The 13,026-nt window shown below is 35.1% G+C and overlaps 2 protein-coding genes across 3 annotated transcripts; one reads left to right on the top strand and one right to left on the bottom strand.

Annotated features, from left to right (window-relative positions):
* Positions 1 to 288: 288 nt before the first annotated feature.
* LOC104246733 (CBL-interacting serine/threonine-protein kinase 12-like) lies at positions 289 to 5,381 on the top strand. Of its 2 annotated transcripts, XR_011405291.1 has the most exons (3): positions 289 to 2,040; positions 3,485 to 3,549; positions 4,945 to 5,381. XR_011405291.1 is itself a non-coding variant. In XM_009802609.2 (2 exons), exon 1 carries the CDS (start codon positions 578 to 580, stop codon positions 2,015 to 2,017), a length of 1,440 nt encoding a protein of 479 aa, XP_009800911.1. In that variant the 5' UTR covers positions 289 to 577; the 3' UTR covers positions 2,018 to 2,040; positions 4,945 to 5,381. The 2 variants fall into 2 exon arrangements, 1 of the variants encoding a protein (XP_009800911.1); XM_009802609.2 differs by lacking the exon at positions 3,485 to 3,549.
* Positions 5,382 to 6,996: 1,615 nt separating this feature from the next.
* On the bottom strand, positions 6,997 to 9,731 carry LOC104246734 (CBL-interacting protein kinase 5). The gene is made up of 2 exons (XM_009802610.2): positions 8,823 to 9,731; positions 6,997 to 8,227 (listed from the first exon to the last, which is right to left on the bottom strand). The coding sequence occupies exons 1-2, from the start codon at positions 9,265 to 9,267 to the stop codon at positions 7,284 to 7,286; spliced, it is 1,389 nt and encodes a 462-aa protein (XP_009800912.1). The 5' UTR covers positions 9,268 to 9,731; the 3' UTR covers positions 6,997 to 7,283.
* Positions 9,732 to 13,026: the final 3,295 nt, after the last annotated feature.

The following is a 13,026-nucleotide window of genomic DNA, read 5'->3' as shown; positions in this document are numbered from 1 at the left end:
TGACTCAAGCATCATTTTTGGGAAAAAAGAAAAGGAAAAAAAGAAGTCTTCCTTTATTAGTCTTTTTCTTTTTCTTTCTTCTTTAATTAAAAAGGGTTTGTAGTGTTTACACATAAAAAACCTTTTCTCAATTGACAATTTAATTTCATGATATTTCCAGCTGGTGGATTCCCCACAACGTTAAATAATTCTTATACGCATTAAATTAAAAATAATCCTTATACGAATTCACCACCCACCCCTTTTAATATAACCCCACAAACAAATAGATTACAGTATACATACAGCTCTATACACAAATCATTTTTCTTACTTTACACAAAGCCTCCTAAATATAGCTCAAAAACACAAACAACAACATCAACATCTCCCAACTACACGACAGCCCACCATTTCAATGGCATAAACTCCTCTAAAAACCCATTTTTAAGGCTGACTTTCAACTACCCCTTTTGATCTTTTGCCTATTTTTCGCAAATCTTGAACTACCCTTTTGTTGCAAATTTGGAAACCACCATTTGATAATATTTTGGGCTAAATTTGGAGTACCCATTTTTGGTTAAAGTTTGGAGAATCCATGGCCGGCACCACTACCGCCGCCGACACCAGCACCAGCAGTAGAAGCAACCTAGCGCCGACAAAAAGTCTGAGCAAAAAGGAAAATCAAGGACTTTTATTGGGTAGATACGAAATTGGGAAATTACTAGGGCACGGTACGTTTGCTAAGGTGTACCATGCTAGGAATGTGAAGACAAATGAGAGCGTTGCTATAAAAGTTATTGATAAAGAAAAGATCTTGAAAGTTGGTCTTATTGATCATATAAAACGCGAGATCTCAATTTTAAGGAGAGTTAGGCACCCAAACATAGTCCAATTGTATGAAGTTATGGCCACAAAGGCCAAAATCTACTTTGTCATGGAGTATGTTAAAGGTGGTGAGCTCTTTAATAAGGTTGCTAAAGGCAGGCTTAAGGAAGAAGTTGCTAGAAAATATTTCCAGCAGTTAATCTCTGCTGTAGCTTTTTGTCATGCTCGTGGTGTTTACCATAGGGACCTAAAGCCTGAAAATATACTGTTAGATGAAGATGGGAATGTTAAAGTTTCTGACTTTGGCCTTAGTGCCATTTCAGAGCAGATAAAGCAAGATGGTTTGTTTCATACCTTTTGTGGTACCCCGGCTTACGTGGCGCCGGAGGTGTTAGCTAGAAAGGGTTATGATGCAGCCAAAGTTGATATTTGGTCATGTGGGGTGATACTCTTTGTGCTAATGGCAGGGTATTTGCCATTTCATGATCAGAATATTATGGCTATGTATAAGAAGATATACAAGGGTGAATTTAGATGTCCTAGATGGTTTTCACCCGAATTGACTAAGTTTTTAAGGCAACTTCTTGATACTAATCCTGAAACTAGGATCACTATTCAGGAGGTTATGAACAATAGGTGGTTTAAGAAGGGTTTTAAACATGTCAAGTTTTATATTGAGGATGACAAGTTGTGTAGTGTTAATGATGATGATTATGATGGCGGGGTTGATTATTCGTCTGATAGATCGGAGTCTGAATCTGAAATGGAGATGAGAAGGAAGCCTGCTACTTTGCCTAGGCCAGCTAGCTTGAATGCATTTGATATCATATCGTTTTCTCGTGGTTTTGATTTATCTGGTTTGTTTGAAGAAGGAGGAGATGGGGCAAGGTTTGTATCCGGGGCTCCTGTGCCCAAGATCATTAGTAAGTTGGAGGAAATTGCTAAAGTTGTGAGCTTTGCGGTGAGGAAGAAGGATTGTAGAGTGAGTTTAGAGGGGTCTAAAGAGGGTGAAAAGGGACCATTGACAATTGCAGCTGAGATATTTGAGTTGACGCCATCGCTGAGAGTTGTTGAGGTGAAGAAGAAAGGAGGAGATAGAGTGGAGTATGAGGAGTTTTACAACAGGGAATTGAAGCCAGGGTTACAGAATTTAACGCTTGAAGTTGGAGACCATATCCATTCGTCTTATTTGCCATCAGATACTGAATAGGGAGAGAAAGAGAAGGGAAAAGGGTAAGCTCTTTTCTCTTTCCTTTTAATATCTTTAGGTGCATTTGTATAGATAGCACTTTGTAATCTTTACACTTTTGCATCTGTTATTAGCTCATGTTCTAAGGTTGTGAAATCTTGTAATTTCTGTTCTTGTTGTGGAATACTATATGAAGATCTAAAAAATGGAACACATCAGTGTCTCAAAATTGGCTCAGTTCTCAATTTCCTTTTATTTTCTGTTACTAGTAATATTCTGACGCTAAATTCAGAATTTGGTAAACTATTCCTATGAGCAAATCTGTAGTTGTACTAGTCTGTAGCTTGTGGAGGTGCTGCTTTATACAGATTGAGCTTCTCAATTTCGTTGTAGCTTGTGGAAGCTGCGTATTATAGGTCGAGCTTCTCAATCTTATAAGGTCAGCTTTTCTGTACCACTGGTTATGGACGGTATATGCTTGAATGCTCTTGTTTTGTGCAACTTTCTCTAGTTAGTATGGACAAGAAACAGGAGTAGCGATCAGGCAGTTGCCAATGGTTGGATTGAATGAGCAAGCATTTATAAATAATGAGCAATTTTCTGATAATATTTGCAATGAGATTTTGGTAATATTTGATTAATTACTCAAAAGTTATTCTATCCTTACCCAACACCATATGGACTTCATAGAATGATGAGAAAAGAAGAGGACAAAGGTCTATGGAAATTCATATCAAGCAAAAAAAAAAGGGTCTATGGAAATTCATGAACAATTCCAGACATAGTATAAGGTTCAAGTGTTTATCAACCGCTTTTTTGTTTATTTTTGTTTAGATTGTTGGTGTCTGCGTTGGTCTTATAGAAATGGGAGTCATTCATGGATTGTAATCTTTTTTTTCTCTTAATACTATTGCCGAGTTTAGAAATCAAGGCCGGGGAACCTTGATGATTGGAAATGGGATTAAGGCTCTTATAGATTTCCTTGAGGATGTTACCTCCTATACTAAACCTTACTAAATGTTTGCTTGTGATTAGCTGTTCACTTGAGCTTTTAGCTTCCCTGCTAGTTTTCTTGGTCAATCTGGAGTTTCCCTTTCAGTTGATTACACTTGAATATCAGTAGATCTTCTCCGATGAAAAAGAAAAAGAAGAACCTAGTTTTGTGAGCTACAAACTAGCTGGGAAATCAAATGCCCGTCTTTAACCTTTGATAGGTGTAAGTACCACAAGTCTAAGTGAAGGCAACAACTAAGGCAATGACATTTGAGTGAGGTAACTCTTCCTTTCGCAATTGGAGGATAAAACTATTTGTTTACTTATAACCAAAAATATAGCTGTTGAGCTTCTGCTGAAAGGGATTCTGAAAAAGAATTGATTTTCTTTCGAATCAGTTTGTCCAGATAGGATTTATTTGCGTGAATGTTTTAGGACACTGTATATGGAGAATATGACAAACTTTTAAGTGAAGACACTGTTGTTGGTTTACAGAAACCAGCTCTCTGTTCTCCCTTGGTCGGTGAAACTGGTACTGGGAAAAAACCAAAAAATCTCGGGTAAGATTTCTTCCTAGAGTAATTAGTTTCTGTAGAGGCAAGCACTTAGTTCACTGACATAGCTGGAGATAGTGTCAATAGACAGCAATTGCTTGATTTTTATTTCTAAAGAAGAATCAAATAATCAGAGAGAAGCATGTTCTGCCATTATGCTTTTAGTAGGTGTAAAATTTCTTTTGTGCGGTGTGAAAATTTAATTGGAATAAGGGGCATTTGGAAATTATGCATAGGAGTATACTTTCAATTTGACTAGCATGTTCTAACTTTTTGAGGCACTTTCTGGGTGTTGAGGTCTTATAAAAAAAGTGGTTTTTGGTGATCTCTCATATTAGGCTGAGCACCCATTTATCCTTGGTTCTTTAGTTATAGTCCTATTGTTTCACCCGGTAGGGGATTATCTTTTGCTGATGGGAATATGATGCAATATCCTGGATTTAAGGACGGATCTTTTGTCAATTCTTATGTTTATTTCTTGCATATGCTGTATTCAATTATGCTGTATGGTTGGTTTTAAAATTAGCGAGGACTAGTCCTTTCTGGTTCCTTCCCTTTTTATACTACTATTTTTTCTTGGTAGTGCCAATTGAACATTGTTGACCAACCTTTCTCATATAAAAGAATGAAACTTAATTTTCCCTTATTATGGCCAGGTCATTCATCACTATGCTGCTGGTATTATTAATTAAATATTTAGTAGTGGTTCGTACTGAAAGACGTAATTGCTAAATTTATATTCGGCAACTGGTTGCCTGAATTTGGCCACTAATGGCTTTTCATATACTAATAATAGGCCAATTAACTGATGACGCATCTAGTTATGTACTTTGAATAAACACTTAATTGTTGTCTGTTGATGATGCAATCGACTCTTCAGGCACATTGGTTTCTTACTATTGGTGTGATACTTGCATATATAATCATCAATGAACATGCAGTGCCATGAATTTTTTTTAATGTACCAAATAAAGAAGAATTTGAAAAAAGAAAAAGAGAAGGGGTAAATGGAAAGAGCAAGAAGCAGTCCAAAAACACCTCTTTGTTTGCTGGCGATCTCGCAGCTATATAAAGTGGTAAACTGCTATTATCTCCTAAAAACCTTCAAAGCCCCTTTGAATCTTAATATAACTATTAACTAGTGCAGCTTAGGTTTATTAAATTTCCAGCAGAAAAAACTGTTTCTTTCTTTTTGATCTCTCTTTATGTTTTTTAGTGTCCTTACTTATTGCCTGACATTGTGAAATGAGTGTTAGATCTGTGTGATTGCACTGGCCAGCAGGTTCTAATGATTTGGTATCATATCATGGGATGCCAAACAAAACTAGACTGGCATTCATACTCTGATTAATCAGAAAATGCAGTTCAATAATGTTTTTCTGTTTGTTCCATGTCTGGTAGGCAAGTGTGGACTTCTAACAACTGGTGAATGCTACTTCCACTAGAACGGAGAACTCCTGAATACCAAAAAGCAGAACCAAATACCAAGCTGGATGGATCAAGCGCTAACCCTCGCCAACTAGCCCTTTTGCATTGCACTTCGTCGCAAGTTGATGTTCAAGATCAAGATTTAACCATTTCAACTCAGGCCAGTGCATAACATGGTTCGTAGTCTAATTGTTTATTAGTAGTCTGTCTATGGAACTAGTAGTTGTAGCCAAAATAATAAAGGTCTTCTGATTTGCACTTCACGCCAAGTTAGTGGATGTAATACTTATGCAGAGAAATAAAAAAGAAAATTGAAAATGGCATAAGGAATTGTCAAAGTCGGTTTTTAAATTATAAAAACTTTGTGATAATGTTTCTGGACCATACCAAAAAAGAATATTTCTGGACCACTGTGTAGTGAATGGTTGAAAGCCTTTGTTTAGTGTCGTGAGACGGCAGTTTCAGGACTAGTGCAGGCTGTTGCTATCAAACTTTTTGGCCTCTCACCAAATTTCTGCAGCCATGTTAGATGAGAGGATCTATTTTCTGGTCAATTTTTCTGCGTGAGGATATTGGTATCTAGCTTTTGTATATGCGAATCTCATTGACCACTAGAGAATTCTTTACTTTGCACTAATTTAGAAATTGCAGACTAGGGAGAGAACAGAAGGGAAAAATAGAATGAGATATTGACGAACTAAATATTTACATCAAACTAAACAATTTAATATTAGCAGTTAAAAGTTAAGAGTGAGAATTATGTCACTTAACTATGGCTTTGTGATAAAAGTACGTATTATACATGTGTATTTATTAGCTTAGCGTAAACATAAAGTATGTGGAGAATCAATTTTCATTAATTTAGGAATTACTACTTTTCACATATATAATTCCTGCATTATATATTGCGCAAATTATCATATGAACCAAACAACTCCGTTAAGTGGATAAGACAAAAAACATTTTAGTTTATTGCTAAGTCTATGTTATATTATTATTAATTTATGTTTTCCACTTTTAATATTTCGTAGTGGTATCTAATCTTTTTGGAACTACCCTAAAAGAAGGTCTGACATGACAAATAACAAAAATATCTCTAGCCAACTCTGTGCAAATTGTATGTCGTAGTCCAACCATCAAATCATCAATATGTTGAATTTTTTAATTTTTGCCTCTTAATAGGAGTGAATTTATATGCGGTTCACTGTGAGTAGGATAATATCTTTTGACGGGCAAGATCCGGGATCCAAGGACTGAGCTTTATCAATTCCTATGTTTTCTTCTTGCATACTCTCTATTCTGTTATGCTCTGTTGTATGTATCTTATGGTCCTTTCCGTTTGTTAAAAAGTGAGTATCCTTATGGTTGGTTTTTAAAATTATTGGAGCCCTTTCTGCTTCTTTTCCTTTTATAATTTATATAATTGTCTCTTTCCTTTGTGTGCAAATGGAACATTGTTGACCAACCTTTCTGATTCAAAAGAATGAAACCTATTTTTGTTATTGTTGCCAGCATTTGACATGTAATTCATCACTACTGGTTTAAGTTTTAAGCACATCAATTAGCTTCTTACTAATGATGCAATACTTGCATATATGATGATGGATAAATATTCAGAGCTAAAAAAGAAGTTATAGAAAGAAAAAGAGAAGAAGGGGCGAATGGAATGGGCAACAAGTAGTAAATGGAAAAACCTTGAGGTGGACCACAAATGTGATGAGATGGTCGAGATTCCTCTGCCCTTAATTAGAAATTTTGAGCTTGAACTTTAAGATGAAGGAGAGACTTACCTTATAATAAACTTACTTATATAATGCGAATTCTAATTAGTCGGTCAGTAAGTTTAGGATCCGAAAGATTGAAAAATATAACCTTCAGGTGGCTAGGATGTTTTGATGGTATATAAATGAGAAAACTTCTTATTTCTTTCTAAAGCTTTTATAAAAGACACTTTTCATGAAATATACTTTTCTTTATTATTAAGAACGCTTGCGAGGAAAAGGTAATAAAAAGGGAAGAAAAAGATAGTAAAAGGATAATTTGCTTCATCATCATTTTTTCTTTTCATTCAATTCAGATCTGTATGCCCTATTAGATCTGTACAATATACTCTAATGAAGCAGCTGCCTTCCAACTTCATTAAAAAATATCTAAATCAATCAAAACAAGGAAAAAACCAGAGAAAAGATATGCAGGAAACTTCCAATTAACCCCATCCCCTTTCTCCTTTTCCCCTCCAAAAAACAAAGGAAAAAAAAAAAGACAAGAAAGAAATTAAAATATTTATCAACGAACAAAACGATAATGCATCATCAGTTTCTTTCTTGATTTTGATCAACTTGCTGTTGCTGCTGATCACAACCTTGCCATGTCCAAACTATATCTTTAAGAGAAGTCTTCAATCCCTGATCAAAGAATTTCTTATATTCCATTGTATCTCCTGATTTTTTTGAAACTTCCACCACATGGAAAGAAGGTGTAATCTCAAAAATCTCTGCATCAATGGCTAGCTGTCCTTTTCTCCCTTCTTTAATACTTTGCATTGTAACTGTCCCATCTTTTTTCTTCACATTGAAACTCTCATTTGAAGCCACTTCCTCCAGCTTTGATACAATAATTGAAGCTGGTTTTTTCGCCGTGAATCGAGTATCTGATTTTCTTTCTTTTTCTTTCTCAAATAATCCAGAAAGATCAAAACCAGGAGAAAGAGAAATGATATCAAATGCATTTAAGCAAGTAGGTTTCATTGTTGTTGAATCTTGATCTTTCTTTGGATTGGATGGTCCTTCTCCATCTGAAATATGGTCCTCAATATCCAAAACACTACGAGGCGATTCGAGTTGCTCTTTCCCTGGATTTGTGGTTTTATCAATTTGTTTGAAACCTTTCTTGAACCAGTAATTCTCCATGAGCTTAGTTAAGGTGATTCTTGAACTTGGATTCGGATCAAGAATTCTTGACAGGAGCTTTCTTACCTCAGGATGGAACCATTGTGGACATTTGAATTCCCCTTTACTTATTTTCTTGTACATTTCCATGAGGTTTTGATCATGAAATGGTAAATAACCAGCTAATAAAACAAATAAAACAACTCCACATGACCAAATGTCAGCTTTTTCGCCATCGTAACCTCTCTTGTTGATCACCTCAGGGGCAACATAGGCTGGTGTTCCACAGGTTGTGTGGAGGAGACCATCTTGCCTCTTTGAATCTAACAATGCACTCAGCCCGAAATCTGATACTTTCAAGTTTCCACCTGTTGAAGAAATAATTAAGTAAAGCAATTAAAAGTCCGTGGTAAATAGGAGCCTTGGCGTAACCGGTAAAGTTACTGCTATGTGACCAGGAGATCACGAGTTCGAGTAATGAAAACAACCTCTTGCAGAAATGCAGGGTAAGACTGCGTACCATCAGGGGCAGATTTATAGGAGTAATTATGGAGCACGTGAACCCATGGTCTCTCCGTAAAACTAGATATTTTATGTACATATTTTCTAAAATTGGTATAATATTAACTGTTGGCACTCATATTTCAAGAAGGTTGAATGATGCACTTGGTTGAAGGCTGAGTTATTTACCAAGAGGTATAGGGATCAATTCCCACCTAATACATTTTTTCTCCTTTTTTTAGTAGTGCACTCATGTACTAGAAATCCTAGATCCGCCTCTACGTACCATAGACCCTTATGTTCTGGCCCTTTCCGGGACCCTACATATAACGGGAGCTTAGTGCACTGGGCTACCCTTTTTATAAATTAAAATTGCGTGTTGAAAACATAATTAAATTAAAGTGCGTGCTGAGAACATAATTAAACAAATAAAAGTGTGCTCTTTTTAAATGCTCTTCACACCTTCGTCGAGGAGGAGATTTTCCGGCTTGAGATCACGGTGGTAGACGCCGCGGCTATGACAGAAATCCACTGCAGCGATTAATTGTTGGAAGTATTTTCTAGCTGCATCTTCTTTAAGCCTGCCTTTAGCAACCTTGTTGAAAAGTTCACCACCTCTCACATATTCCATGGCGAAATAGATTTTTGTTTTGCTAGCCATAACCTCATAGAGCTGGACAACATTTGGGTGTTTGATTAGCCTCATGACAGAGATTTCACGTTTGATTTGATCAATTAGGCCAACTTTCATCACCTTCTCCTTATCAATGATCTTTACAGCAACACTTTGGCCAGTTTTCAGATTTCTTGCATGGTAAACCTTGGCAAATGTCCCTTGGCCTAACAATTTCCCAATCTCATACCTTTGCATCAAAATGTTGCCTTTCTTCTCGCTCTTGTTGGTCATCTTGGAGAAGAGATTGCCGTTACAATAGAGAATTTTTCTTATTTATTGTTGGGGAATCGTCGCCATTGTGCCTAATAAAACTTCCTCACAATCCGTAAGGATTGCAAATTGGCGATCCCAGTTTGTTTGGGACGGAGGCGTAATTGTTATGGTATGGATTAAGGAGCCTTTTTTGTTTACTCGAAAATTTTGGAACATTGAAGTTTAAAGGATGCGGAGGAGACAAGGGAAAAGAGGCCAAAAGCCTTGCCGTTTTTGTGGCAGGGTTAGAGGAAATGCCTATTGCGGAAAGTCCGGTGGTATGAACAAAATTTATGCAATAAATGCTGTAATCTCATTCTGTTTGATGCCATAGGTTACTTTAGGAATATTGGTGAAAGTTAGTTGAGATATGACCATATCTTAAGATGCACCATTCAATTTTCACCTTTCATTTTCCTTTCTCATCTCCCATGCCTCAATCACCCATCTCTTAGAATCCACTTAAAATATTTATGTAATTATTATTATTGCAAATTATTGAAAAGACAAACTTATGTAGCTTCAGGGGAGGTCCACATGCACTTCTTAAAATTTTAAGTTGAAAACATAATATTTCTTCTTTTTTAAAATTGTCATCCATGTTATAATCTTTAAGGCTCAATGTATTTAAATGGATTTATGTAACTTCAGAATTTTTTTCCACATGTAACTGGCTAGAAGTTTTAAATGGGAGTATGTTTAGATTCCAAAAAATTCTTATACGGTATATTTCATCTGTCCCAATTTATATGACGGTGTTCGAATTTCAAGAGTCAAACGAGTTTTTATTTGATCGTAATTTTTTCATGTGTTTTATATACTTTGAATTGTTAATTATTGTGACATATAGTACTTTTTACATAGTTTTCCGATATGTAAATTTTATTCGAAAAAAATTAAAGAATATATGTCCAAATTCACTATCAAATTTTAAAGTTTGACTCTCGAAATCCGTAAATCGCCACATAAATTGCGACGAACGGAGTATATAGTAGTTAAATTACAGATACCTAAATTCAGAATTTTAAGTTTATCGATTTTGGATTGTATTAGAGGCAGTGGCGGATGTAGAGCATAGTTACTGGGTTCCCGGGAACCTAGTAACTTTTGCATAGACCCTGTATTTTTATTAAAAAAATAATTAAATATCAATAAATATATAAGTGTGAATCCAGTTATTATTGTATATTAATTTGATATTACAATAGGAACCCATAAACTTCCAATTCTGGATCCGCATCTGATTAGAGGTACCTAAATTCCGAATTTTAATCTTATGGGTTTGAATCACAATTCCTTTTACTTACTGAATTCTAAGAAAATTATTCATATATATAAAGTGAGTTTTTTAATATAAATACAAAGTTTAAACCAAAGATATTGATTTTACCTAACTATAACTATAGCTATAAACTCAGCCCCCGGGTTAAACTCTAATGAAAGTTGTAAAAATGTTACATACTCGCAATTTATTAAAAAAGAAAATATATTGTGCGGGTCACTTTTAATGCCTGATCGGACGGGTATCTGCTATGAAGTTAGTGGTGGAGAAAAAACTTGGGAAACAGGTTGATAACAATGAATTATTATAGTGCTAGAAATTAGAAATGTATAAATTATCCATATTCATTTTGTAATTCGGTTCCTAATTTCATGACATGTGCTTCTTGCAAGTGCTTTTACGTCTGATAGGTCCATATGACACAAAATTACTTAGATATTAGAGATGGACAACTAGTTTTAGGTATTATTATAAAATGTTAATACTTATATAGTACATGTGAAATTGATGTTTTGTTCATTTGTTCAATATTCCTTCCGATTCTAAGTACTTTTTTTAAATTGAACATGTGCTTCAACGTATATAGCGCTCATGATTAAACTTTAATTTTTCAAACAAAGAAACTAAATCACATATGTATAGGATCTTACTTTTCCCAAGATGCGCCTTTTTAATAGAACAACTATATCTTAAAGTAAATTACAGATGTACTACCGGCAAACCTATAGTAATATGGAATAAAGGTAGTACCATTTTGTCTAAACATCCAAAGATACCTATCAGAGTCTGACATCAATAAATTACTTCTAGACCAATAACATGTGTACACAGATTGGTAGAAAATAATTCGAGAATAGGTGTGTCAACATCTGGCAACCGCCTTGACATGTGATTCCTCAATCATGTATCATGTTGTAGTAGCATGCACGACCATGCAGACATATACCATAAAAATTAGATACGTCAATTAGTTTGTGGCTAGTGAATGATTTTTGTCACTATTAATGCCTTTTGTTTTTAGGCTGATCATAATGAATATCTCACAACGTTACGCCACAATTTATTTGAGGCTAGCTGTTATCAATGTAGAGTTAGTTCAGATTTTGTTTAACTAGTTATTAGTTTACCAATCCTATTTTGTTTGTATGTTATTTTCTTCTACTTTAATTTTTCAGATGCTGTTAGCTTTAAATTTAATGCAAATTTTACTTTGTTAGTCATTATGCTGGATTACCAACTTATACTATTTTATTTATTTGATTCTATTTCTAATGTTAGGAAGCCAATTGGGTTTAACTGTACTTTGACAATAATATTTATTCAAAGCTAGAAAAGCAGTAGTGTTTGTCCAATGAGTTTTGTGATGATATACGAGGAAATAAATATGTAATTAAGCTCTTATCTAGGGATGATAATGGGGCGTGGCAAGGCGGGACAAGACAAGACAAGCTTTGACCTGCTAACATTTTGGGGGGAAGTGCATGGTTAGCCACTAATAACACATGTATTTACTTTTAAGCCACTGTTTAAAATATCTTTAGTTTTTAGCTACTACTTTAATAAACTTTAACTGTCCGGACGAAAATACCCTTCTGCTCATGTCCTTAACTTTTGAACTTAACTTCAGGACTACATGTCCTTAACTTTTGGACTTATAACTGTAAGTTAAGGACTTCAGGACTACATGTCCTTAACTTTTGGACTTATAACTGTAAGTTAAGGACTTCAGGACTACATGTCCTTAACTTTTGAACTTAACTTCAGAACTACATGTCCTTAACTTTTGGACTTGTAACTCTAAGTTCAGGACCAAGTGTCCTTAACTTTTGAGCCTGTTAGTCTAAGTTCAGGATCTATTGTCCTTAACTTTTGGGCTTCTTAGCCTAAGTTCAGGACTTATTGTCATTAACTTTTGAACTTGTTAGTCTAAGTTCAGGACTTTAGGACCTATTGTCCTTAACTTTTGAACTTGTAACTGTAAATTCATGACCTATTGTCCTTAACTTTTCTTAGCCTAAGTTCATGACCTATTGTCCTTAACTTTTGAGTTTGTTAGTCTAAGTTCAGGACTTCAGGACCTGTTGTCCTTAACTTTTGAACTTGTAACTGTAAGTTCAGGACCTATTGTCCTTAACTTTTGAGCTTGTTAGTATAAGTTCAGGACTTCAGGACCTATTGTTCTTAACTTTTGAACTGTAACTGTAAGTTCAGGACCTATTTTCCTTATTTCTTGAGCTTGTTCGTCTAAGTTTGGACCAAGTGTCCTTAACTTTTGAACTTGTAATTCTAAGTTCAGGACCAAGTGTTTTGAACTTGGAACTCGAAGTTCAGGACCAATTGTCCTTAACTTTTAAACTTGTAACTGTAAGTTCAGGATCCACAACGTAAAAAAACCAAACGTTATTTGTTCCCTATCTTAAAGCCAATTACAATCACACCCTACTTAAACCAGCATT

This window comes from Nicotiana sylvestris, chromosome 2 (genome assembly GCF_000393655.2).
Source record: "Nicotiana sylvestris chromosome 2, ASM39365v2, whole genome shotgun sequence".
Taxonomy (NCBI): Eukaryota; Viridiplantae; Streptophyta; class Magnoliopsida; order Solanales; family Solanaceae; genus Nicotiana; species Nicotiana sylvestris.
This window is presented reverse-complemented; position numbering and strand designations above follow the sequence as displayed.

What these genes read in the sequence shown, in the direction of transcription:
- LOC104246733 (XM_009802609.2), top strand. Translation starts at nt 578, where the DNA reads ATGGCCGGCACCACTACCGCCGCCGACACCAGCACCAGCAGTAGAAGC.
- LOC104246734 (XM_009802610.2), bottom strand. Translation starts at nt 9,267, where the DNA reads ATGACCAACAAGAGCGAGAAGAAAGGCAACATTTTGATGCAAAGGTAT. An exon ending in AAATCTCCTCCTCGACGAAG is followed by an intron (nt 8,228 to 8,822) that starts GTGTGAAGAGCA and finishes TTTCTTCAACAG; the next exon opens with GTGGAAACTTGAAAGTATCA.